The sequence below is a fragment of the Filicampus tigris genome, chromosome 1 (genome assembly GCF_054856515.1).
Source record: "Filicampus tigris isolate MCC_2025a chromosome 1, RoL_Ftig_1.0, whole genome shotgun sequence".
Classification (NCBI taxonomy): Eukaryota; Metazoa; Chordata; class Actinopteri; order Syngnathiformes; family Syngnathidae; genus Filicampus; species Filicampus tigris.
In genome coordinates, this window is record NC_141217.1 from 41,610,886 (window position 1) to 41,635,464 (window position 24,579).

Below are 24,579 nucleotides of genomic sequence, written 5' to 3' on the forward strand. Positions count from 1 at the left end.
TTGACATTGTTAAATTTGCCGGTCTGTCGTTCGTCAGCAGCCTCGACCAATTGGATGGAAAAGGTCAAGGGAGTGCACTAACCCTGTACAGGCACTGTAATGTATGCCTCATGTTGTGAAATAACTTGACGACAGGAGAACCAGATTCGGAGTAACTACGAGTCAATCTTTTACTGTCGGAACCTGACCCCGCCCCCATGACGTGCCATCCCGAAACCCCCACACTACGGGTGCCCCATTAGCTCAAATACACTACAGTACAACTGTACAGTACGTGTGGGCTTCCTGCTCGAACAGCTTTACGCTCGCATACATTTGACAGTTCACGCAGCCTACATTTATTTGCTAATCTGTCGAACTGCTCAGTGGGAGCCCGCTGCCGCTGCCGCTTGAACTCTTCAAAGTTTGACTTGAAAGCCAAAGGTACAATCATCGTGGTGGATTAGAAATACGTCAGAGTCCTTGTGCAAATAGAAATAAAGGAGCCATTCCAATAAACTAGAGCAGGGGTCACCAACTCCGCTCCTCGAGGGCACATGTCCTGCAGGTTTTCAATCCCTCCCTGCTGTAACACACCTGTTATAATGATCGGCTCATCAGCAAGCTCTCGAGAAGCCTGATAACGATCCTGATCATTTTAACAGGTGCGTTACAGCAGGGAGGGATGGAAAACCTGCAGGACAGGTGCCCTCGAGGACCGGAGTTGGTGACCCCTGAACTAGAGAATGCAATTTCCGGAGAAAGCGGGGGGGGGGGGGGGGGGGAACCCTGCAGAATGTGTTGGAATGCTCCTGAATGAAATAGAATGAAGTTGAATGACCTTGAATGATGTAAAAAATTGCTGAAGGGAAGCAAGGAAACAATGAAAGAAGGAAGTCGGGAAAAAAAAAAGAAGCGAAACAAGGAAGGAGGGAAACACAGGAAGGAAGAAAGCAAGACTACAAGGTAGAAAGGAAAAGGGCAAGCAAGGAAAGGGAAGCGTCGTTCCTAGTTGGCCAACGTCGGGTCGCTCTATCTAAGCCTTTACACAGACGGACAAAAATCCCCTCCCGTCTCCGCTTAGTCTGGCAAAACGGGCGTCCGTCAGTGACGGACAGGCGGTCCGATCCGTCGGTCAGACGGAACGCCCATCTCGGGAAATGTGCATGTACAAAGCCAATTCCAATGAAGTTGGGACGTTGCGTTGTTCAACATGAAAACAAAAAGCAATGATTTGCAAACCACGTTCAAGCTATAATGAATTGAATATACGACAATGACAAGATATTTAGTGTTCAAACTGATCAACTTTATTGTTTCGAGCCAGTCATTATGGCTGCAACACGTTCCAAAAAAGATGGGCCAGGTGGCACACCAAAGAGAGAAAGTTGAGGAATGCTGAAAATGTTTTGAAACGAGAAGCTTTCCAATGTTGCTAATTGGTGGCAGGGAGGCGAGTGCAGGGTGATGCTGCAAACGACAGCGGCAAGTGGAAACTTTGCGAAATCAGTTCAGTGTCGCTCCATTGGCCGTGGGATTTTCTCAAAGTAACGTGATCGACGTGCACGTGAGCGCGAGCGGATTCCCTCATCCCGCCACTCGGGCTGGCCGCCGTCAATGGCGCAAACGGCACGCGACGAGCTGGTTTGCGGTCACGCCTCTAAACGTCGGAGTGGGCCTCTGGCGGCTCGCCCCCGAGCTGAGCGTGAGCGGCGGGCGCGGGACGTCTCTTCCTCCTCACGGCCGGGTCGGGCCGCTCCGATTGCTGCCGCGGCGGCTCGGCGGGGCTGCGAGGAGGCACGGGCACGCGCCGCTTCTTCTTGAGGATGGCGCGAGCCGCGCCCTCGAGGTCCTCGATTGTGGCGTGCGCGTCGTCGGCCGTCTCGTTCTTGGCCTGCCGCACAAAACGGAAGCTCTGAAAGCGGCCGATTGACAGATTGAGCAGATGAGCCTCTCGCCACTTACGTCGTCCTCTGCGGAATTCCGACTGTCGCTGAGCCTCGGTTCGTAGGGGAACTGCAAAGAGGAAGAGGGTTATCAGATGCTCATGTGCTTTATGTCGCCTAAACGGGCCGCCCTCGTTACCTGTGTTCTGTCCGTCCTCACTGTGAAGTCCCACGCGTGGATGTTGTCTAAAAGGCAAATACGTCAAAATACAACTTTCATGTCTATTCCCGCGACTCATCAAAAGTCCCATTTCGGGATGAATGGAAAATGCGCTCCAAGCTTGACGTGGGAGCTTCCGTCAACTTTGCGATGTGTGTCCAACGGTTCATCCATCCATCCGTCCATTATCTATACCGCTTCTCCTCACAAGAGTCGCGGGCGTGCCGGAGCCTATCCCGGCTGTCTTCGGGCAGTAGGCGGGGGACACCCTGAATTGGTTGCCAGCCAATCGCAGGGCACCCAGAGACAAACAAACAGCCGCACTCACAATCACACCTAGGGGCAATTTAGTGAGGCGGACGTGCTAACCAGTCGACATGCCTCAGTATTTTTTATGCACAACTCGCTTTTTTTTTTTTTTTTTTTTAACAAGGAGATGAATGTCGAAATTCATAACGGGTGCACTCGTATGCCTTTCGGTGGCTTGCGATTGCAATTTCAAACCTGATGGTGGCGCTGTGTTCCACTCGAAGCTTCGGACTATTGATCGATTGTGAGGCGATGTCTCACGCTGTCTTTGACAACAACATCGAACAGTTGCTTGCTAGGAGGTGAGGTTATCTGTCAGTCCGCATGCGAGCTGTCAAACTCTTTTTTTGTCACGGCTTCCCCCAGAGGGCCGTTATGACTCTTAGTTCTGACACCAAAAGTCCAGGATAGTTTGCTCGTATTGAGGTAATTGTTCAAGGTAACGTGAAAAGGTTCACAAAACATTTCATGCAAAATCTCAGTTCTTATATATCGCAGAGGATCTTTTGGAATTTTGGCCCACATTTTAGCAAGGATCATGATTTCGTGGCCACATAAAATGATGTGGCGGGCCGTACCTGGTCCCCGGGCCTTAAGCTTGACACGTGTGCTCTACATGATCGACACACCATCTTGTATCATGCATGATGAATGCAACCCAACCAATCGGCTAATAATAGGCCGACTTTTTTTCTTTTTTTTTTCTCCCGCAGTATCTGTACTTGTGATTATTCCATGAATTCAGTTTTGAAACCAAAAAATCACGTCCACTGATTTTAGCTCTGTTTTTTATGAACAAGTTGCGTTCCTACACTGGTAGGCAACACGAATTTCTGCGTCTGTCGGATTTCACCGTTAAAGTCGAGATTTACGTCGAAATACTTTGTATGAAAAAACGAAAATACGTTCAAATAAAAAGCATAAGATGCTGCACTTAGCATTACTGCTGAGAGGTGGATGGAGGAGGGCGAAAACGCAAAGATACTGCCGGCGTGCAGACACGATCGAGACACTCTGCGCATGCTCATTGCTCAACCGCAAGGAATGCTGGTCTTTGTAGTACAGGAAGCGCTTGAGTGCGGAAGTGCGCCGTTTGGCGCCGAACCCGTCGCCGATACGCAAGCAGAGGTAAACGAGCTCCGAGACGCAGCACAAAAGCATCTTTTGGAGGGAGCCAGGAGCAAAGCGGCTGCTTCATTCCTGTGGTGAGTGACGTGAATATCAAGTGTTTTATTGAAAGTTGAAAGTGACACGCGCAAATGACGTCCATTTGAGTCACGTCGCCGTACACAGCGGCCTATTCAAATGCCGGCGCAACTCTGTGCGCTCAATCGTGGAAACGGGAGATCCAGAATGTTTCAGAATTTTGACTCCACGTAAACGTCGTCGCTCTGGTGCCGGGGACAAAATGGAGGAGGAGGCGCGGGCGTCGTGAAGTTCAAACGACGTAGCTCGCGTGCGTGGTAATTCGAGGACTGCCCGTATGAAAAAAAATCATTTTCACCCTCAGGCACGTGGTTTATTTATCCAGTGATGCAAAATGAAATAGCGTGTAATGTAAGTGACGACGGATCCTTCTTCCATGGTCTGAGTTATTGCCCATCGTAATTATTGAAAGGTGTCGTGATCATGTCATATGGTGACCAAGTCACTTCTTGGAAATGTCCCGTCAAAGAAGCTCACCGAGTGTCAGCAAGCGCAGAGTCGGAGTTCCGTACCTGCCTGCGGATCCTCGCCGGGACCGTCCAAGTCTTCAGTGCTGGCCGGCCGTGGCAAAGCCAAGCTGAAAGACAGCGAGACAGCGAGACAGCGAGACAGCGAGACAGCGAGACAGCGAGACAGCGAGAAGCTTGTCGTCAGCTGGACCGGACTGGTCTCGGGCGAGGACGGGCTGCGGCTCACTCTGCAAAGGCGTTGTTGTTGGTGTTGCTTTTGGGGGCCGGCGTCGGGAGGAAGTCGGCGGAGGGGAGCAGTGCCGACTCGGGCTGATTCTCCAAGAATTTGAGGGGCCTCTGGTTGGTCATATGTGGGGGCGCAGCGTTGGCGTTCTCAGCGCAGAACGGCTCCACCCGATTCCCAAACAAGCCGTGCGTACGCTGGAGATGAGAAGGGAAAGCAAAAAGTTTGAAACCCTCCGTTCAAACCCGAACCCTCCACGGAAACCCTACTTTCAAACTCTAACCCTAGCTCGAAACCCTACTTTCAAACCCTAACCCTAATTGAGAACACTACTTTGAAACCCTAGCCCCATTTGAAACCCTAACCCTAATAGAAAAGCTTACTTTGAAATCCTGAACCTAGATTGAAACCCTACTTTGAAATCCGAACAATTATCGGCTGGGAGCATCGTGAGCAAATTGAATTGTTTACAACTGTTGAACTAAGACAGCTTTTTAGCTGCCAGCAACCACCGTCGTGATGTGATGATGTGATGATGAAGATGATGAAGATGATAAAGGTGCGGACCGGAGCAAGCCAGGGAAGAGAATATTTAAGATTGCGTAATAACACAATACTGTTGGGTTTTGTTGCACGTTTTCACTTGTTGTGTATTGTGTTATTTCGGAATAAAAATAATGATTGCAAAATAAGGTAATGTCCTTTTAAGAGGAGAACAAACGTCTTGCACTTCGGGTCACATCTTTCGGTGTTTTTTGTTTTTTTTCCCTCCTCAATGAAATGGGCGTCCACTAGAGGGCAGACTACGTCTGTGAGAACAATACTGCATGCGGGGAAGGCACATCCAGTCCAGCGTCCGGCTTTGTGCAGGCTTAGCAAGGCAGTCTTGCTTTTTAAAAGAAGCCACAACACGTCAGCCGGGACTTGAGCCGCTTAGGGGCGATTGGAGGGACGGACGAAAACCTACCTCCGTCCTTGCTCGGTCCGTACTTTTTAAAAGAGTTCTCATCCTCTGTCCGACCGCCCACAAAATGACTGATCCGTCCCTGGGACGGAATGCCCAGATCTGCAAGTTACACCTATTTCCTGGCCACAAATGATCATGTTGTGCGCGCCCTCCATCTTGACTGTGGTCTCAAGTGAAGTTTTGGTCATGCTGGGAATCCGTTTTAGCTGAAATTGGACTTTTCAAAGTTCAGATTTTCTCCCACCTGGTAAATGTGCTCCTCTGCCGCCTCCCGCAAGGCTCTGTCCATGTCCTCGTCATTCTGCAGGTCTCCAGAAATGGCCCTGTGCATTTCTGCAGCGGCTTCATCCTCGATGCTCCTGAGACCCGCCTGCGGGATCAAGAAGCGGAGTCAAGACGACATGGGAATGACGATTCCAGATCCATTCAACCCCTTCCAAGGCCAAGGGCTTCTTTGCCTGGATCTCGGGGCCCGAGGCGCTCTTCTTGCTCGGCCGGTACCCGTAGTACTCTTCCTGGCGCTTCAGGAACTTCCGTAAATGATCCTGGAGTAGGAAAGTGGCGTAGAATTTCCCCACGGTGACCTCGTCATCTGCAAAGAAAGACGGGGCGCCCTCAGTCTCCGGAAAGCCTCGGGACGGGCCCGGCGCACTCACCGCCTATGGGCGGGATGACCTGGTCCAACAGCTTCATGCTCGTGCGCTTCCAGATGGCCTTGATGATGGCTCGAAGCTCCTCGTTGGCCTGCTCAAAGTTTCCTGCTCAAACAGACAAAAACAAAAACGAAAACAAGTTCTCGGCGTCGACACAAACACACGCGACTGCGACTGCGACGTGAAGTGACGATGGGCTCCACCTTCTGTTTTGATCTTCAGGGCTGTCCTGACCAAGGAAAAGAGGGTGGCGTTGAAGGTGACCGTGCCGTCGCTGTTGAGTGGCATGTTCATGCCAACCAAGCGCTGCGGACGGAAATGATCATTACGAATCATCAAAAAGGAAATTGTTGATCGCAGACATGTGCCCAATCACATTTTTTGAGTCCAATACCTCGGTAACACATTCCGATTTTGATCTTGTCCATTTGAATTGTAGTCATGATTCAAAAGTGAGCGACTTCATTCAATTCTATAATCAAAGCCAAACGCAACTGCATCGACGAATTGCTTTGCTGAGGGTTGAGCGTCTGGCTCCAGGACACTTCAACGTGGCCACAACGGCTGGGGATCAAACCCACAGACGGCGTCTGGCTCGGGACGCGGCAAATCGCTCGCCCGCCCGCCCGCCCGCCCAATCGGTACACTTGCGCAGGTCCGGCCTTAATTGCGCAAAGATTTAAGGATTCTAATTCAAGTCAAAATCCGCAACTATCCCTATTGATTTAGTTCATCGGAGTTTTACGTCACGGAGATCCATTTGAAACGGTGTCACCGAGTTTTGCTTGCTTTGACAACCCGTTGGACTCATTGTAAACACAGTTGCACCGATCCGTAATTGGAGCAAATCCTGGATTGAATTCAGCTTGAAAGACCTTCCGTCGGTCTTCATTTGGCCGTCATGGCTGTTGTCCATTTGCGTACCTTGCAGGCTGCACGATGAGGGCAGAACTTGCCAAAGCCCAGAGGGGGTTGGATGCGTCTCAGCAGCGTCACCACATCCAGATGCTTAATTCTGCCTCTGTCAGAGGACACGGACGCCGTCAACGCAAAGGCACCAAAGCAAAGCCCCAATGAACAAGTTGCACATGTTGCTTCCCCGCAAAGGTCAGCTGTAACTTTCAGCGAGTCGGGAAGGTCAACGCGGCTTACGTGGCCTCGGGGTCATATTCGGCCCAAATCTTCTTAAACTCGTCCAGGTGGTGCGGGCCCAGCAGTGACCAGTCACGCGTCAGGTAGTCAAAGTTGTCCATGATGACGGCGACAAACAGGTTGAGGATCTGCGGAACGAAGCGACGAGGTTTGTTGACCGGGGGCCGTCGGGCCAAACAACGGGGCCGCGGCAAATGCGGGCCGACGGATCGCGGGCGGCTGACCAGGAAGGCGCAGAGACAGTAGAAACTCAGAAAGTAGAAGACGGCAAAGTTTGAGCCGCAGGTGTGCTCTTCCCCAGGCTGAAAGTCAGACTTGGGGTCGCACTTCTGCCCGTACATTGATGCCATCATCACCTCCTCCCAACCTTCTCCGGTGGCACATCTGCAGATCAAGCGCGGGCAGATCTCCTTGACTCGCTCTGGCCGCCCTCGCGCAAGCGCTGAGCCGCAACTCACCGGAATAACATGAGAACCGCCTGAGGGAACGTCTGGAAGTTGTTGTTGCGGTTGATTTCGGTGCCATCCACCAAGGCGATCTTCCCGAAAATCTGAAGGGTTTTTTTTGCTTTGCTTACAACGCCGCTAAATCCAGGGTGTCCGCGCGCAAAAGCTAGCGGCGGATGTCGGAGCAAACCTGCATGCCGATCACGGCGTAGATGAAGAAGAGCATGACGATGAGCAGAGCCACGTGGGGAAGAGCCTGGAGACGCGGACACAAGACGAGGCTCAGCGCGGGAGCCCGAGCGCCGGCCAGGCCGCGGCCTTTTTTGGAAAACAAGTTCATGGACAGGCACCTGGAAGGACTTGATGAAGGTCCACAGGAGGTTGCGGATGCCCTCCGAGCGGTTCAGCAGCTTGACCAGGCGCATGACACGGAAGAGGCGGAAAAATGTGATGGAAACCGAAGCGTTTTCCGATGCCTGGGAGCAAGAAGACTTTGCGTGAACAGTCGCGGAAATGGCAGACAAACACGCGAGGCGAGGAGAGGACCGCGGCAGAATGGCTGCTTACCGCGATTTCTTGCATGGGATTCGTGTCCTGTCAAACGGAGGAGGAGAGCGGATTGCAACGGAAGGAATGAAATGAAGCGCAGGAAGGCCCGTGCCGTGCCGCGCCGTGCCGCGCCGTGCCGTGCCGTGCCGTGCTGTGCCGTGCCGTGCAACACCCGAGCACATTTGTGGCCGCGTCTCAATACTCCACCAAATGGGACGGTGACTCCGCAGTAAATTGCAAGTCCAGCTCTTTTCAACTCAGAGCTCGGTGTAAGTTTGGGCTATTTGTTTTCAAATCTCCACATCCAGAAGCACAACCGCGCTGAGTTAGTAGCCGACATGCGCTGGAAGAGGACCACACCTCGTGCGCGACACAGCACGCTGCGCATGCAACGGTCGGATATTTACGGCGCAGCCTTGGAGACAGTACAGTCCTCCACTGGCAGCGAGGGCGCTCTGTGAACGACAGACACGTGACAAGTCAGGCGCGGCGTGGAGCGCGTTTGCGGCGGCCGCAGGGCCACCAAACGGAAGACCGCCAAACGGAAAAGGAGCACATGAGGAAGGAAAAGGCAGAAAAGGCGGCGCGGCGTGTCGGAATCTGCCAAAAGCGTGTCGGTGCGTGAGGGGGGGAGGCGGTGAAAATCTGCAACCTGCACAAATTGCCCTTGTGCAACATCACATTACAGACAGTGACACAGAAAACAAACAAACAAACAAACAAAACAAAAAAACCCAATCAGCGCTGTGCTCATCTGACTAGGCACACACGAGCATTCCAAACGGAGGAGAACCGTGGGCATAATGGGATTGTTTGGCGGCGCGCTGAGAGAAAAGCTTCTCTGGAGGATGGCGGTGGCGGTTGCGACATCACTGACCATATTCTGCGAGCTACTTGTGCCGGCGCCGATCGGGGCCGCGCTTATACGTGTCTGGGTCGGAGCATTCAAATCATACAGGTCAGAGGTCACTTTCACAATCGACAACATTTGCCTGCGGAGCGCTTGGTCAACACCTGAAACATACTACACGTGCCATGACGCCCAAATCATTAGCGTACTCACGTCCACTTCGCTCAGGATGACGTCAACAACGCTGCCGATGACAATGATGAAGTCAAAGACATTCCAGGGGTCTCCGAAGTAACCCTGCGCAGACGCACGAGGAAGCGTCGGTACGAGCCGGCTCGGCTCGGCTCGGATCGCATCGGCCCGGCTTGGGCGCCCCCCCCCCCCCCCCCGACCGAGCTGACCTTTGCTTTGAAGGCCATGAGCTTGAGAATCATCTCCACGGTGAAGAGCACGGTGAAAATCAAGTTGAGAATGTCCGACAGCTTGGTCACGTGGTCCGACTGGTCGCAGTGCTGTCGCGCAAAGGGCACGGAGCAGATCCAAAACTACTCAACGAGCACGTTGTCACAGGAAACGGGCACCGCGGCCACTGACGCAAGACAGCGCCACAAACATGAACGCAAAAGCATATCGACAAATGTAACCGATCATCTTATTCCGCATGCACGTATGGATGATTTGTTTTGCAATCGGATGTGGAGGGGGACCGGTCGCTTTCAAAGGGGAAAACAAGCTCATTTTAATCTCGACGATGAAGGCCCTTCATTTGCAACGTCGCTACGGACGTTTGCAAGAAACGTGAGCTGGATGCATTTGATTAGCTTTAGCGGGCCACAAGAAATGATGTGGCCGGCCGGATCTGGTCCCCGGGCTGTGAGATGGACGTCTACGCCCCACTCTGGAGAACACGTCCTCTACTAACGAGCGACACCGACGATTGTCAAGTTGCCATGCGTGTTTTTGTAGGGCGCGCGAGGAACTGAATTGACCTACCTGCATCCCCAGACACAAAGTGTTGAGCATAATGAGGAAGAACATGAGGTACTCAAAGTAGCAGGAGGTGACGATGTACCAAACCCGGTATTGGTACGGGTTTTTGGGGATGTAGCACCTCAGCGGTCGAGCCTTCAAGGCGTACTGCACACACTGCCGCTGAGGGGAACAGATGGGTTGAAAGAAAGGTGTGAGTGAGCGGCCGTCCACGGGCGGGGCTGGGGTGGGCTGGGGTAGGGTGGGGTGGGGGGTTGCACGAGAACAACCAAAAACCCCGCTTTCAACACACAAGTGTGGGCCAGAAGAGTCTCGGTGCACCTGGTTCTTGTCCAGCTCGCAGTCCTTGTACTCCTGCTCGCCTTGCTCCTGGAAGGTGACGATGACAAAGCCCACAAAGATGTTCATCATGAAGAAGGCGATGAGGATGATGTAGACGATGAAGAAGATGGAGACGTCCACCCGGTTGTTGAAGACGGGCCCCACGTCTTCTTCCTCCGAGTCTATGGCTCGATACAAGAGTCTGGGAACAAGTGTGCGCAAGTGTCGGTTGGAGTTGGGCCATTCCGCCAAACTCAACTAGCCCTTTGACCTCTTTTGGGATTTGATTTCTTTACACGCTATTAGCATGGAAGCAGGCCTTTGCTAATCTTATGCCCAAAACACATGCCTGTTGTCCCGGTACTCAAGTGAGCAGTCGCAGCAGAATACAAAGATAACCGGAAACAAAGTCGCCTGCGATGGGCCAAGAAACATGTGAATATGTGCATTATCTGATTGAGAGTTGGGGAAAAAAGATAGAAATGAAAGTTCCTTTTGAGAGAGTTACAACAAGTAAAGTGCACTGGCGGACCGGAACGGCCCAGTTAGCGTTTCAGTATCTCTCTTTAGGAAACGTAGAGACTTTGGAAAAGTACGCGCAGTGCGTATGTACGGCTCTGGGTGGGAATGAGAGCCCAAAGTAACACAGGAACTTTGGAGGTATTCTGATCATGTTCCCGCCAAATAAATGACAATATCGTTTGTCAAATATGGAGTTATGCTGTCGGCAATTTGGAAAAGAAAACAAACGCTTTCACGGTGTACAATAACCACATGTGAAAACTCACTTGGGCCAGCCCTCAAAGGTGGAAACAGTAAAGAGAGCCAGCATGCCGTAGAGCACATTGTCAAAGTTGAAGTCGTTGTTCAGCCATTGGCGTTTGGCCACGACGGCGTCCTGCAGAGAATTCTCCATGTGCTTGATGAAGAATCCCCTGGGATCAGACAAGCGGTCAGCGTTGGCCGGAGACCAGCGATTGCCGGCAGCTTATTGGCCTTACTGGCATTCCTCCGCTGTGATTTTGGACGGGTCCGTGCAGCTGTAGAACTTGCCCTATCGTAAAGAGAACGGGAGGACGATGAGCCGAAGTGAGCGTTAGCGTTAGCGACAGTGCGCGGCGTCACCGACCTTGAAAAGTTGCACTCCGATGCAGGCGAACATGAAGTTGAGCAGCATGGTGACCAGGACGATGTTTCCGATGGTCTTGATGGCCACAAACACACACTGGACCACATGCTGCGCACGGAGACAAAGGAGACGCGTGGGCTCGAGAGCTCCGAACGCCGACCCACTCGTAGCCGGGGCTCGCGCTAACCTTCAAGCCTTTGGCCCGATTGATGGCCCGGAGGGGCCTCAGCACCCTGAGCACCCTGAGAATCTTCACCACCGAGATAGCGCTGGATCTGAGTTCCACAAATGACACACGCAGCTCAAGGTAGCGGACGCTCAAAGACAAATTGGGGGGGAAAAAAACCCACAACGAGAGCGCTCGAGACTTGTCTCGTGTCAATTCCAAAAGGTTACTCACTCCATGCCCATAGAGAGCAGCGAGACCCCGACCACAATCAGATCCAGGATGTTGAAGGAGTTGCGACAGAAGGAGCCCTCGTGCATGAACGCTCCGTAGACGGTCATCTGTCGCCGAGACAAACGGCGATGAAAGCGCGCAAAACTTGCGTTGGATGAGAAAACGCGATGCGGGATCCGTCCTGCGATCCGGGATTCCAGCCAACCACCATCCGGCCATGATTGCATCTTATCGTTCTTTACTCAACCGTGAGTCCATTCCTGCATTCATCCATCCATCTATGCAGCCATTCGATCAACTTTCATCATTCCATCCGTCCGTCCGTCCGTCCATCCGTCCGTCTTTCTATCCTTCCATTCATCCGTCCGTCCGTCCGCAAAGAAGCCGCTCCTTTATTCCACCGCTCCGTCCCCTTGAATGACCGAATGCCTCCTTCCATGCTTGCTACTTGCGTTTGCTCTGCCATTTACCTTGAGCACAATCTCAATGGTGAACACGGTTGTGAAGACGATGTCAGCATAGGCCAAGATCTGTGGGCCAAGATGCAGAAAGCAGGGACGTTGCTTGGCTTTTGTTGGCCAGGCAGCCGTTCAACACGAGAAGCGCTCGGCACCTGGTTTCGATACGAGTTGGGATCGATGGGGTCCTCGGCCGCCAGGGAGATGGAGGACAGCAGGATGAAGAGCAGGATCAGGTTAGTGAAAGAGGAAGCGTTGATGATCTTGTAGCACAGTTTCCGGAACCTGGCCGACAGCGAACGGAATCAGAGCGCCGCAAGACGGCAAAGGGGGACTCCGGCAAGCGTTTCCGTCACCGACTTGTTTTGCGGGCCAAAGATGAAAAAGGAGCTGGCTTCGGGCAACGGTACGGCTTCCTCCTTCAACTGCAGGTCGGCCATGGGCCGCGGCCGAGGGCTGATGGGGATCTGGGGCTCCTCCTCCTCATCGTCACCTTGAACGCAGAAGAAAGGAATGCGCGCAGAGCCAAGAGCCAGACAATGTTTCCTTGCACACAAAAGACGGTGATTCCGTATGCTCTTCGAAACTTTGGCTGTATCGGATTTTTTGAATGAATGAATTTGTCCGCACTGTCAATGTGCCAAAGACAGATCTCTCCGTTAGAAGAGGCTTCGATACGCATCTCGATACACTTCCAAGTTTGCGCGCTCGCACTTTTTCAGTCCAAAATCGCTTTTCCGGTCCGTTTTTTGTTTTGTTTTTATTCCACCCGCTCAGACGGGCTGCACCCTTCCAAAGTGTTCTTGGAAGAATCAGATGGAAGTACGAGTGAGTTTACCTGGGAAGTCCGCAGGGGGGAAAGGATCCTTCACTTCATTGACGTTGGACTCAAACTCATCGATCTTGAGCTGACGAAACGAAAGAACATGTTGACACACGAGTACGACGTGCGCGGTTAAAACGAGCGGTGGCCGTTGGTATGTCGGTGTACCTTGGCTGTGGTCGGCATGCCCTCCATCTTGGCTCTCTGCTCGGCCAGCTTCTTGGAGATCCTCTCCCTCTCCTCGTCTGTCTTGTCGGGCATTTGGGACCTGCGGGCGGGGAGTTCGGACGTGACGGTCGAGGTTGAGCGCCGCCGATCGTTTGGACCGTTTGGCCGCGCCAAAGGTGGATTCACCGTAGCAGTTTCCTCCTCGACTTCTCCTCTGCCTTTTCTTTCTGCGCCGAGGTCAGACTCTCGGCCTCGGCGAGGTTGTCGACCGCGATGGCCAAGAAGACGTTGAGAAGGATGTCTGGTTCGACCGAGCTCAGGAAAAACAAGGTGAGGCCGCGCCGCTCAAACAGCCCGCAGGGCGTTTTGGACAGGATACAGTTTCCACAGACAAAGAGGACGATGAAGTAGATGGCGACCAGGATGCCCGGGAAAACGGGCCCGCCGTAGGCCATGATGCCATTGTTCATGATGGCTGTCCATTCCTCTCCTGTTAAGATCTGGGAGACCGGTCACGGTTTATAGGAGGCAGTCGGTCGCATGGGAAGCATTTGGGTCCGAGCAAAGGTCTCACCTGGAACACGCTGATGAGCGCTTGAGGGAAGTTGTCAAAGTTGCTTCGTCTGGGCCTGTGGTCAGGAAAGTTGAATTTCCCCCCAAACACTTGCATGCCGAGCAGTGAGAAGATGACGATGAAGAGGAAGAGGAGGAGGAGCAGCGAGGCGATGGAGCGGACGGAGTTGAGCAAGGAGGCTACCAGGTTACTCAGAGAGGTCCAATACCTGCAAGAAGAGCCCATTGCTCGTAGCACAGATCGAACGGGTGCGTCCTCTTTTGGAGCGGGAGGCGCCCAGAGTCGTCAACGGTCCGACCCGTTGACCTTTCTTGCCCTCCCAATTGACACGACGAGCCGGGATTCGACCCGAATCTTTCTCTCCTACTCAAAAGCTGCGCCGATCTCAACAGCGCAACAATGCGACGCCACCATCGACGGGGCTCGGGTAGCCACTGAAAAAAAAAAAACCTGGAACCTACTTTCGTCACTACAGAGCAGAATTCCACCCACGAGCTATCGGCGAAACCAGCGGCGGTCGATGAGTCGTGCTATTTCATTTGTCTTTTTTTTGGTGCTTTTTCCGCAATGAGGGCAAGCTGAAAAGGTTATGGCGATGCCTCAACACGTTCCATTTGATCCGACTCACTGAAACTTGATCGTTGAACAATGTTGGGACAAAAATATTGTCTTTTCGCCACTTCCTCAAATAGACATTTCCTTTCTTCATTTTCGAGTGCAGTAAGCAATTACACACCGTTTAAAGAATGTCGCATGAAATTGCTCAAACATTGGAGAAGGCGAAATTGTCAGTCTTCCTCCGAACGCTGGCAGCACCACTTCCTCCTTTCTTTGTTTTCACTTCACATTGGAGAAGTGGAGTGAGAGACCACACGCGTATAACTCAGTGCTGGCAAACTGACATATCCAAGTCATACTGATCAAACGTGAGTTGAAATGATAATCTTCATCGTTGTTTATTTCCCTATTTTCAATCATTTGGGTCTTTTTAGGCCCAAAAATGGACTCTTGGAAATGGCTATTATGTGGCTAAAAGGCCTACGGTATCATCTTTGAAAGTGAAATGAAGATTGTCAGCAATACAATTTGGAGAAAAACACTTCAAGAAAGTAAAAGTGTGGAAATACAGCCTTGCCGCAACCCTAGTGAGGAAAAGCGGCACAGAAAACGGATGGCTGGAAAACAAAGAGCAGCATAATACGTCGGAGGCAGTCCAACCGTGCGCTTTGCCTGACTCACTTTGTGACTTTGAGGATCCTCAGAAGCCGAATACACCTGAGGACGGAGAACCCCAGGGGGGTCACCTCTCCGGCCGACAGCATGATCATCTCCAGGATGCCGCAGAGCACCACGAAGAAGTCAAAACGGTTGAACAGCGACATGAAATAGGCCCTGGGGCCCAGCGCGTACATTTTCACAAACATCTCCATGACAAAGAGCAGCAGGAGCACGCGGCTTGCCACGTCTGCCGACGGACACGAGGGGGAAGGAGAATCGAATCAAAATGGATCCGGCTGCGAGGCGGCATTGGCGGGAGACGGGGACGGGATCCAACCTTGAATGGCGGTGAGCGTAGCCGGCTGGTGGTGGTGCTCCGTGGCGATGGTCAGCGTGTTGAGCAGCACCAGGAGCATCACCAGCCAGTAAAAGCTTCTGCTCTTCACGTAAACCAGGCACTTCATCCTGAAGAAGCGGTTCCAACGACGAGCCAAGTGGCTTGAGACGGAAACGCCGCTTGTTACTGCGCGCGCAGTCGGGGGGGAGGCGCGGGGGGCGTCGGTGGCGCACTCACTAGTAGTAGACCGCTCGACTCTTGCCCTCCAGCTCGTACAGGCTGTCAGTGTCTGAATCGCCGCCGGTCAACGGCAGGAGACCTGCCGAGGCAAGGAAAAGACAGACGTATAAGCGCGTTATCAGACAAAACCCCCAAAATTGAAGAAAGAAAATCATCCGTGGATATCATTGATCAACTCGCTTAGGAAGAAGTACAACATTGATCTAGTCTTACCCCTTGTTCACATAGATTAGATGGAGGGATGGATCGAACAATATTCAGAAGCATATATTCTTTATCCTCTGTGGAGAAGGTCGCATGTTCTTCGCAGGGAGACGGAGGCTGGGCTTGCCAGCAAATTGCAAAAACAATCAAATAGGCCATGCATATAATTGCCATGCAAATTGTTATTGTTCCCCCCCCCCCAAGAAATGGGAATACCGGAGGCATCAGCGAAAAAAGAAATTGCAAATGAGCGGGCTTTCTGTCACTCTTCTCTAACTCCAACAGACTGCCCGCATGCGGCCAAGACGGGAAGTGATTTGAGGTACGGGCTTTCCGCTGGCAGTGCCGGCGTTGAGTTGACAAAGTCATGCACGTCATATGTTGTTCGGGGAAAGAACTTGCGGCACCTCTGGAATCATTTCCAAGTTGAATTGAATGTTGCCAGTTCTGCGAGGCACCTCGTGCCTTTCTTTCATTAGGAAAAGTGCGGCAATACATGAATAAAGTTGAACAAGCCAATGCGCGTACAAAACCGTGAGGCACGAATGTAGGGGTGCTTCGACCCGCTTTGCACTTCTGTCTTTTGACACTGACCTTTGCCCTCTCTGTCAGCATCCAGGACCTCGGCGTGGGTGATCCACTCCATGTAGCCGTGCAGGTCCTCATCCAGCTGCTGACGCTCCCGCAACTTTTGGAACTCCCCTCGGGACCTGGCTTTCTCCCGCTCTTTTGTGAACTCTCTGAGCAGAGGCACAACCTTTTCAATGGCGATCGCGCCGACGGAACGATGGAATCAATCCAGTTCCGAGTGCTGAGTCAGCATACCCGCTCAGCACGCCCAGAACCAAATTGAGCACAAAGAAGGAGCCCACAAGGATGAGAGGAACAAAGTAGACCCAAGGCCATTCGTTTCCTATGGCATCGTTTATCTGAAAGACATCACAGGCTCAGTACTTCCGACAACGCTATCGTGCGGTGAGAGACTCTGAGCCGATTCCTTTGAAGAATCGATCCAGAGATCGTTTTCTCAACGTATTGCTCATGCCTGAAGATAGTTGCTGATAACATATGCAAAGAGTGAGAACGTTTCCAGCTATAGCATTTCACAGATTGTCATTGAGTTTTCCCGATTTTTAGGGCGCGGCTAAAAGCAGGCCCAGCCACGCACTCGGGCCTCCACTTTAGAGTGCCTCATTGTCGGCTGTGATTGCGCGCGCACGTCGCAGAGAGACAGGCAGAAGACAGAATGCAGTCAGTCTGATGTGACGGTCAGCGTGTGACCAGAGCTTCGTGCCGGCTCGGGCGCGATAGAGTGCCTCGTCGTCACGGTGTGGAAAATTCTCGCGAACATACATTTCATCCGCCGGAGGCTTTAAGCCCGTGCTTCTCAATTATTTGTTACTATTTTGATATTTAGAGCTACATTTTTCGGTCATCATTTTGTAGAGATAGACCGATAGGTTGTTTTCAAGGCCGATACCGATACCATGCGTAGTCAAGGAAGCCGATAACCGATATTAGGGGGCCCTATTCATTTTCATTAAAAAGGAAAATATGGGTGTCAAAACAAAATTTTTAAAAATTCTCAACTTTGTCTCATCGTCTTTGACCATATGTATATTGAACAATTTTTCAGATTTGCAAAACGTTGATCGTTAAAAACAAAAAGAAAAAAAAAAGTCATTATTATAAATGTTTACCAATGTGGCCATCTTGTAAAATTCTAACAAAAAGAGATATTGTATTGTATTGACTTCAAATAAAAACAAAAGGTGCATAGTGTTCCCAGGGTCAGTAGAATCTCTTATAAAGTTCACCGAATATTTAAATAAATACTTCCTTGAAGTTAACACGGTTTGAAATGAATTTATTATCAATCATCTTATTTAAAAAAAAAAGGCAGATACAATATTTGTCAAAATACTGATTATCGGCGCCGATAATCGGCCCGGCCAATAATCGGTCTGTCCCTAACATTTTGTGACATTTTTGTTTGGTGATGCTCCACAGTACTTTTCAAATGTAAAATATGTGCCTTTGCTGAATAAATGTTGGGAAACAGCGCCGTAGCGGCTCAACACGTCATAGGAGCGATGGCCTACCCAGTAGAGCACTTTAGTCCATCCCTCCATGGTGATACACTGGTAGACCGTAAGCATGGCAAAGCCGATGTTGTCAAAGTGGCTGATGCCGTTGTTGGGACCTTCCCAGCCGGGCCGACACTCGGAGCCGTTAATCAAGCAGCGCCGTCCGTTCCCGGCCTGAGCGCAGGGTGCCGGCATCTCCCCCTCCGCCGTTGAATAGATGTCTGCGGGCGCAAGAAGCGACACGGGACATGCTCAGCCTAGCCGGCCGGCTAGGCGGCCGCCAGACCGGCTGCCTAGCCGGCTGCGCGCGCGCGCGTATCCGCGTTCCTACTTGTGCCCGTGTAGTAGCAGGTTTTGTGCATTTTGCACTTGAAGAGCTCCAGTCCCATGATGGCATAAATGGTGACCAACAAGAAGACCAGCAGGGCGATGTGCAGCAGAGGCAGCATGGCTTTGAGGATGGAGTTCATCACCACCTGAAGGCCTGCATGCAAACAAAAGCAAAACAAAGGAAAAGAGACGCCGCTCCTCCTTTCCAACCGAACGTAACGGACTTTGAGGAGAGAGCAGGCTCCTACTGGGGACTCCGGAGACGAGGCGCAAGGGACGCAGAACCCTGAAGGCCCTCAGCGCCTTCATGTCAAAGCCGCCTCCTTTCTCCGTGGGGACACCGGCGATCGTGTTGATGGTGTCCAAGGCGAAGGTGACCAGGCTGGAGGAGGACATCGGCCGTATGCGCTGAGCGCTCCCGTACAACGCTGACCGCAGTCTGTCCGCTCCGGCCTCTTACCCCATGAAGACGATGACAAAATCCAAGATGTTCCAGCAGTTGCGTAAATATGCACCCTCGTGGAACACAAAGCCATACGCCACGATCTTCAGAAAGCACTCCAAGGTGAAGATGATCAAGAAGATGTACTCCAGACTCTCCTGCGCAAAGGAGCATCATCGGAGGATCTCTGACTTGTCGAGAAGGAAAAGCCTCGGCGGATATTATTGTTCAGGCACGAGCACGGAGGACCCGCGTGGTCTTTCGGTGCCAGCCCCTCGGCCCAGTCCACTTCGATCTCACGCGCGGATCGGCTCGCTAAAGCCAATCCGAGTGATCAATCGTCATAGGCGGCTGCGACCGGATCGATGGCTCATCAAGGGCTGGGGCGTGGCCATCGAGTGACTCTAGCTCCGCCCCAGCAAACACGCGGCGCTCTTGTACCGCTTGACCGGACAACTAACGACTTCCACGATCCGACACGCGCTTGTCCTAATTCATGAGCCCCGTCGACTCCATCCTTCAAATCCGGCCTTGGTTTCCATGGAGACGGGCCCTGAGCGAAGGCTGCCTCGGAGCACACCTGGAGCAGCCAACCGTGCGCCGCTCCTCTTCCGCACTTGAAATACGGAGGCACCGCAAAGAACCTCACATTCGGAATGGGCGGAATTGACTTTTAAATGGAGGGATACGTTTCGGTATTTGACCTTAAAGCGGAAGTCGGGCCAAACGTCTTTTTTTCACAAATATGTTGCCAGCGGGCCCGCTAGTTGAAACACGGCCGCGTTTGCATTCTGATTCATAAGTTGAGAGGCAAAATGCACTCGTTTTTAGCCATCTCCGGGGACGGCCATTTTGTCACCTCTGTCGACTGAAAATGACATCACAACCGCTCGCGACCACCGATCGCGGCTCAGATTCGGAAAACAGGCCAACCGCGATTGGTCGCCGTGAGCCGTTGCGATGTCATTTTCAGTCAAAAGACGACAAAATGGCCGTCCCCAGAAATGGCTAAAAACGAACGGCTCAGAATGAATCCGACGGCCGTGTTTCAACTAGTGGGCCTGCTGGGAAGACATTCTTGAACAAAAAGATGTTTGGCCTAGCTTCCACTTCAAAACATCACTTCTAACGTAAGATGAATAATAATTGCATTCATTTACTACCGCGGCCGCATTGATTGGCTCCCGGTTGTCGAACCGCTGAAGCGTGAGGTCGTTGAATGTGTACAATGTGACGATGATAAGATGTCCCTTTTTGCCAAAGCTAGAAAGCTTTGGTTACAATCCTCCGATGGCATGTCTGCTAAAGACGGAGAAGAAAAAAATGCTATTGTGCGTTTTGGAATGGGGTTGGCACACATCGACCGTATGTGGGAACTGGGAAGCTATTTTTATGCTCTCCCGAGTCATCTCGGTTTGCGCACGCAGAAGCCGTCACGTCATGAGGTGGAGCGGCTCTCGTTGCATGCCTCACCTGGCAGGAATCGGCACGCCGGCGGGCAACAAGGACTGGCGTGACTTTGGCCAAATGGCTCAATCCGTCACAAAAGCCCAGATGACACTCAAGTGGTTTCTGATCCATTCGCTCGCCCGCGCTGGCTCGGATGTCTGCTTTGCACGGGACGCCGCGGCCTCTCCAGCCGAGCCTCATCAACGGCGGCGGACGCTGCTGTCGACTTTGAAGAGGGACGCGCAGCACTGTTCTTAACACGGCTGCAGCATGAAGTGGCCAGAGAATCCGCGGTGTCAAGTAAGGGTGCCTTGAGATACGAGTCGCCCGACATATGGCTTTTTGAGATACGAGCCATTGATGGCCTCATCTTTTTTTGCTTCGACTTGCAAGCAAAAATGTGTGACACGAGTGCATGGAGTGTATTGGAGCTCTGTATGGACAGTGAACTCAACTCTCTTCACAGCAATCAGCAGTTTGGCGCACACACACACGTGTATATATATATATATATATATATATATATATATATACATAGGCAAAGTATTCAGGCCCCTTGAAATTGTTCACTTTCTGTGCCATTGCAGCCGTTTGCCAAAATGAAAAAAGTTCATTTTACTTCTCATTAATGTCCACTAAGCACCCCATCTTGACAGAAGCCCCCTCCCCGCCCCAGAAATGTAGACAATGTTTGCGAATCGATGAAAAAAGACAAAGTCAAATGTCATCCGGCGATACGTATTGCCACATCTTATAGAGTAGAGGCCCCTTTGGAGCTCGTACAGCCTCGAGTCTTGCTGGGGATCCTCTGCCATTCTTCCTTGCAGATCCTCTCCAGTTGTCTCAGGTCGGACGGTGAACGGTGGCGGGCAGCCATTTTCAGATCCCTCCAGCGATGCTCAATCAGTCAAGAAGGGTCTCAGAGTTGTCGCGAAGAAAGTCCATTGTTATTTTGGCTTTATGCTTGGGGTCTTTGTCCTGTTGAAAGGCGAACCTTGGGCTAGCCCAGTCTGAGGTCCTGAGCACTCTGGAAGAGCTTTTCGTCCAGGAGGATCTCTCTCTGTAGTTGGCCGCATTCATCTTTCCTTCCGTCGCCACCGGTCGTCCGGAGCTCAGCCACGGTCCCATTTGGGTTCTTCTTGAGCTCTCTCAGCAAGACTCTCCCCCCTCCCACGATTGCTCGGTTTGGCTGGACGGCCAGGTCGAGGAAGAGTTGTGCTCTTCCCAAACCTCTTCCGTTTGAGGATTCCGGAGGCCACCGCGCCAGTGCCGCACAAATTCTTTTGTAACCTCGGCCAGATCCGCGCCTTGCCGCAATTCTGTCTCTCATCTCCTTGGGCAGTTCCTTCCACCTCACGATTCTCGTTTGCTCTGACATGCACCGTGAGCTGGAAGACCTTAGTTGGACAGGTTGAATTAAACACAGCTGGAGCAGAACCATCTCAGAAGAAATGGACAGCATGCGAGCTAAATACGAAGGCCGCTGCAAAGGGTCTGAAAACCTAGGACCATATAGTTTCAGTTGTTCTTTTTTCATACATTTGCCAAAATGTCTGCATTTCAGTTTTTTCCCCTGTCAAGATGGGGTGCTGAGTGTACATTCATGAGAAATAAAATAAACCCTTTTGATTTTGGCAAATGGCTGCAATGACACAGCAAGTGAAAAATGTCAAGGGGTCTGAACTCTTTCCGTATAGCCACTGCATACACACCCCCCCACCCCGCCCCCCACATACATACAGTACGTATGTATGGTCGTATTATTATAGGAGCTATTGCGAACAGATGTCCATGAGAGTCCAATGACGTGCATTCACGCCGCAGACCTTGAATTCCATTGGAGGCTCCCGTGCCGAGCCCACCAAAGAGTCCCGAGCGACCTATCGGTCTTACTTACCAAGCTGGAATTGGTGTTATTGCTATCTTCTTCGGGCATGGGCAGGAACACGGCCAGGGCCACGCAGTTTGCAAAGATGGTCAATAAGATGATGATCTCAAAGGTTCTGGATGAAGATGCTCAGGATTATTACACGTGGACGATGGGAATTCCGCTTTCTCTCAAAGGAAATAAAAAGAGATGATATTTGCTACGGGTAGACAGCCCTCAGCGCCCCGCCCGCCTTGCCCACGTTTGTATATCAGACGTGAAAAAAAAGAATGAGTATTGCGGTGTCCCACAGGGCAGGCGGTGCAGCAGAGCGAATTTTTTTTTCTTTCCCCTTGAGGTAAATGGATGGCTGCACATGTGAGTGGCGGTCACTGTTGCATTTCGGTTGTCTTGATGGAAGGACAAACGAAACAGTTGCTCAAAGGCATTTCCGTTAAGCCTGCAGGAAAAAAAAGCGACACTTCAATGAGACCCTGTCCGGTTCATTCACAGCGCTACTGTGTTAAGCGTTTTTTTTTTTCGCGCCGTCACACCGTTTGGAATGCGCCAAGAGTTTCCAGCGCCCCGCTACATACGAACGGGAGCACCTCCGTTAGCTTGGAGATTATCTGTGGCAATCGCTAGCTATTCCTCCACTAGGAAATGCGTCATTCCTCCATTGTATTACTTACTGTATGGTATTGTGAAGTCATCAAAGCTCTCATGAGGGTGTTACTGAACGGAATCAATCTTTTTTTAGGTGGGATTTGGCACGGAAAGTGTGAGACCCGCCGCCGTGGGCCTCGATTGTTTTTGGTGCCAATTTGTGACCGAACCTAGCTCGGGCGACTTGCCGCTCGGCCGGACGAGGAGACAACAGGTGAGCCGCATTTCCAACACACGAGCGGGAACTGGCGCGTCAGCCTGTGCGGCGTCACGCATCGGCGGTCCTGCCCCGCCGTACGCGGCGTTTTTGGCCTGCGGGCTTTCTCATTCCCGCCCGTAGGGGGCTCAGGGAGAGAATTTGCCTGCCAGGTCAGCATCGTGTCACCCCCGTGATGCAGCAGGACAGCTGCAGGGCCCAAGAATATGTCCCGAGCAGCGAAACACACGCACGCACGCACGCAGGCACGCGTGAAAATGAGCCGGGCTCTTTTCCCCTTCTTGTCACACGTCACTAGTTTGCGTTCTTACGTCTGGGTTAAAGATAAAGTGTGTGGTGTGTTTTTTTTTGCAATGTCGCTGCTGTACTTGCTGCCATACCAATGTGATTCTACTGGTGCAATAAAAAGTGTCCGTGACTTGGGTGAGCATGTGGCGACAGATGGCACCGCAACGTGGAGGCAATTTCCATCATGGGCTCAATGTTTACAATCTATGTACGGCCTTTTCTTTCCGTCTTAGCTTTCCCAAATGCTCACTAAGGTCAAAAATAAGAGTTTCCGCAAAAAATAGCTAGGGATCTTTTGGGTGGAAATGACAAAGAAAGTAGCAAAAGCCGCATGTGGCTATCCTCTCTCCGTCTCCCGTACAAGTCTGTCCGTACTTCTCAACTCGGTCGTACAGCTGCCGGCTGCAAATACGGCGAGCGGCGCGTGTCAGCTAATTCTGTTCTGGCTCTCGCAGGTGTGTGGACCAGGAATGGGCATGGGGCTAAAATAAAAGCAGGAAAGTCCCCGCGGGGGCCGCACGGCATCACTGGGCGGGCGGCCGGCCACCTGCTGGCCCACGGGAAGCGTTGGAGCGCCGTTCCTCATGAAAGCCACGACGGCTTCCTCGCATTGGCTGCGTGTGACGCGGGCTGCCAGGGGATAACAAACGGCTTCGCACGCGGCCGAGCAAAACAAACGGAGATTACGGAGACCCGGCCGGCCGAGGCCTTGACAGCATAGTCAGCCTATTCAGCATAGGCGGCTTGTGTCAGGCATCTTCACGCCTATACAATCAACAAGCAGCGGTCGCAATGTGGAGAGAGAGAGAGAGAGAGAGAGAGAGAGAGAGAGACAACGGAAAGGATACTTCCACTCCACAATGTTGATGCAGGCCTTGCGGAAGGGGTTCTTCAGAGTGAAGAAGAAAAGGGATCTGGCAGGTCTCGGGTTGCCGCCCGTGGCCTGCAACTTCTTCAGCTTCTCCCGCTGCTTCCTCTTCAGCTCCTCTTCGTTCATGATGACCGGCTTGGACGCCTCCGAGTTGGCCGCCATGCTGGAGACTCCGAGGCGGGCGCCTTAACGGCCGTGAAAGATGGCCGCTTAATGCCGACAGAGCCCAGAATCCCGTTTGCCCCTCCGGCCTCTCCCGGCTGGCTGACGACCGCTGACGGGAAGAGTCGCCGGCCAAGTGGCTGGACGCGCAGTTGGCCCTGCCTGCTGGAGTTTAATTTTAGACTCTGAACCAGCGGCGAGCCATGCTTGGGGATGGGCAGAAGGTTTTCGGGGGTACAACCGGCAAGAAGGGAGGAGATAATATCAAGGGGCGAGTGAGGGGCGGGGCAGGAGAGGGCAATTTTTGTCTTCATCTGGTCCCCATGTTTTCTTTTTTTTTTTTTTTTTTTAATCGAGCCCGGTGTATGACAACTACAAAATCGCTTTGCAGGAATGAAAACAATAACAACAAAACATACAAATTAGCG

The 24,579-nt window shown here is 52.0% G+C and overlaps 1 protein-coding gene across 2 annotated transcripts; it reads right to left on the reverse strand.

Moving 5' to 3' along the window:
• Nucleotides 1–1,272: 1,272 nt before the first annotated feature.
• Nucleotides 1,273–24,421, reverse strand: LOC147154151 (dihydropyridine-sensitive L-type skeletal muscle calcium channel subunit alpha-1-like). 2 transcript variants are annotated; one of them, XM_086042292.1, is made up of 46 exons: nt 23,967–24,421; nt 21,978–22,083; nt 18,650–18,789; nt 18,438–18,571; nt 18,191–18,343; nt 17,875–18,080; nt 16,598–16,701; nt 16,367–16,512; nt 15,566–15,647; nt 15,329–15,489; nt 15,013–15,238; nt 13,774–13,981; nt 13,579–13,699; nt 13,386–13,500; nt 13,200–13,299; nt 13,047–13,116; nt 12,569–12,701; nt 12,364–12,493; nt 12,221–12,280; nt 11,751–11,857; nt 11,538–11,625; nt 11,351–11,458; nt 11,223–11,275; nt 11,010–11,156; nt 10,222–10,423; nt 9,904–10,062; nt 9,312–9,422; nt 9,124–9,207; nt 8,938–8,991; nt 8,468–8,515; nt 8,079–8,105; nt 7,862–7,987; nt 7,702–7,767; nt 7,524–7,615; nt 7,290–7,449; nt 7,066–7,193; nt 6,838–6,934; nt 6,117–6,219; nt 5,917–6,018; nt 5,719–5,852; nt 5,505–5,630; nt 4,297–4,490; nt 4,113–4,177; nt 2,065–2,111; nt 1,945–1,995; nt 1,273–1,873 (listed from the first exon to the last, which is right to left on the reverse strand). In XM_086042292.1, exons 1-46 carry the CDS (start codon nt 24,149–24,151, stop codon nt 1,640–1,642), a joined length of 5,493 nt encoding a protein of 1,830 aa, XP_085898418.1. In that variant the 5' UTR covers nt 24,152–24,421; the 3' UTR covers nt 1,273–1,639. The 2 variants fall into 2 exon arrangements, with proteins under 2 accessions (XP_085898418.1, XP_085898426.1); XM_086042300.1 differs by lacking the exon at nt 8,938–8,991.
• Between the last annotated feature and the right edge of the window lie 158 nt (nt 24,422–24,579).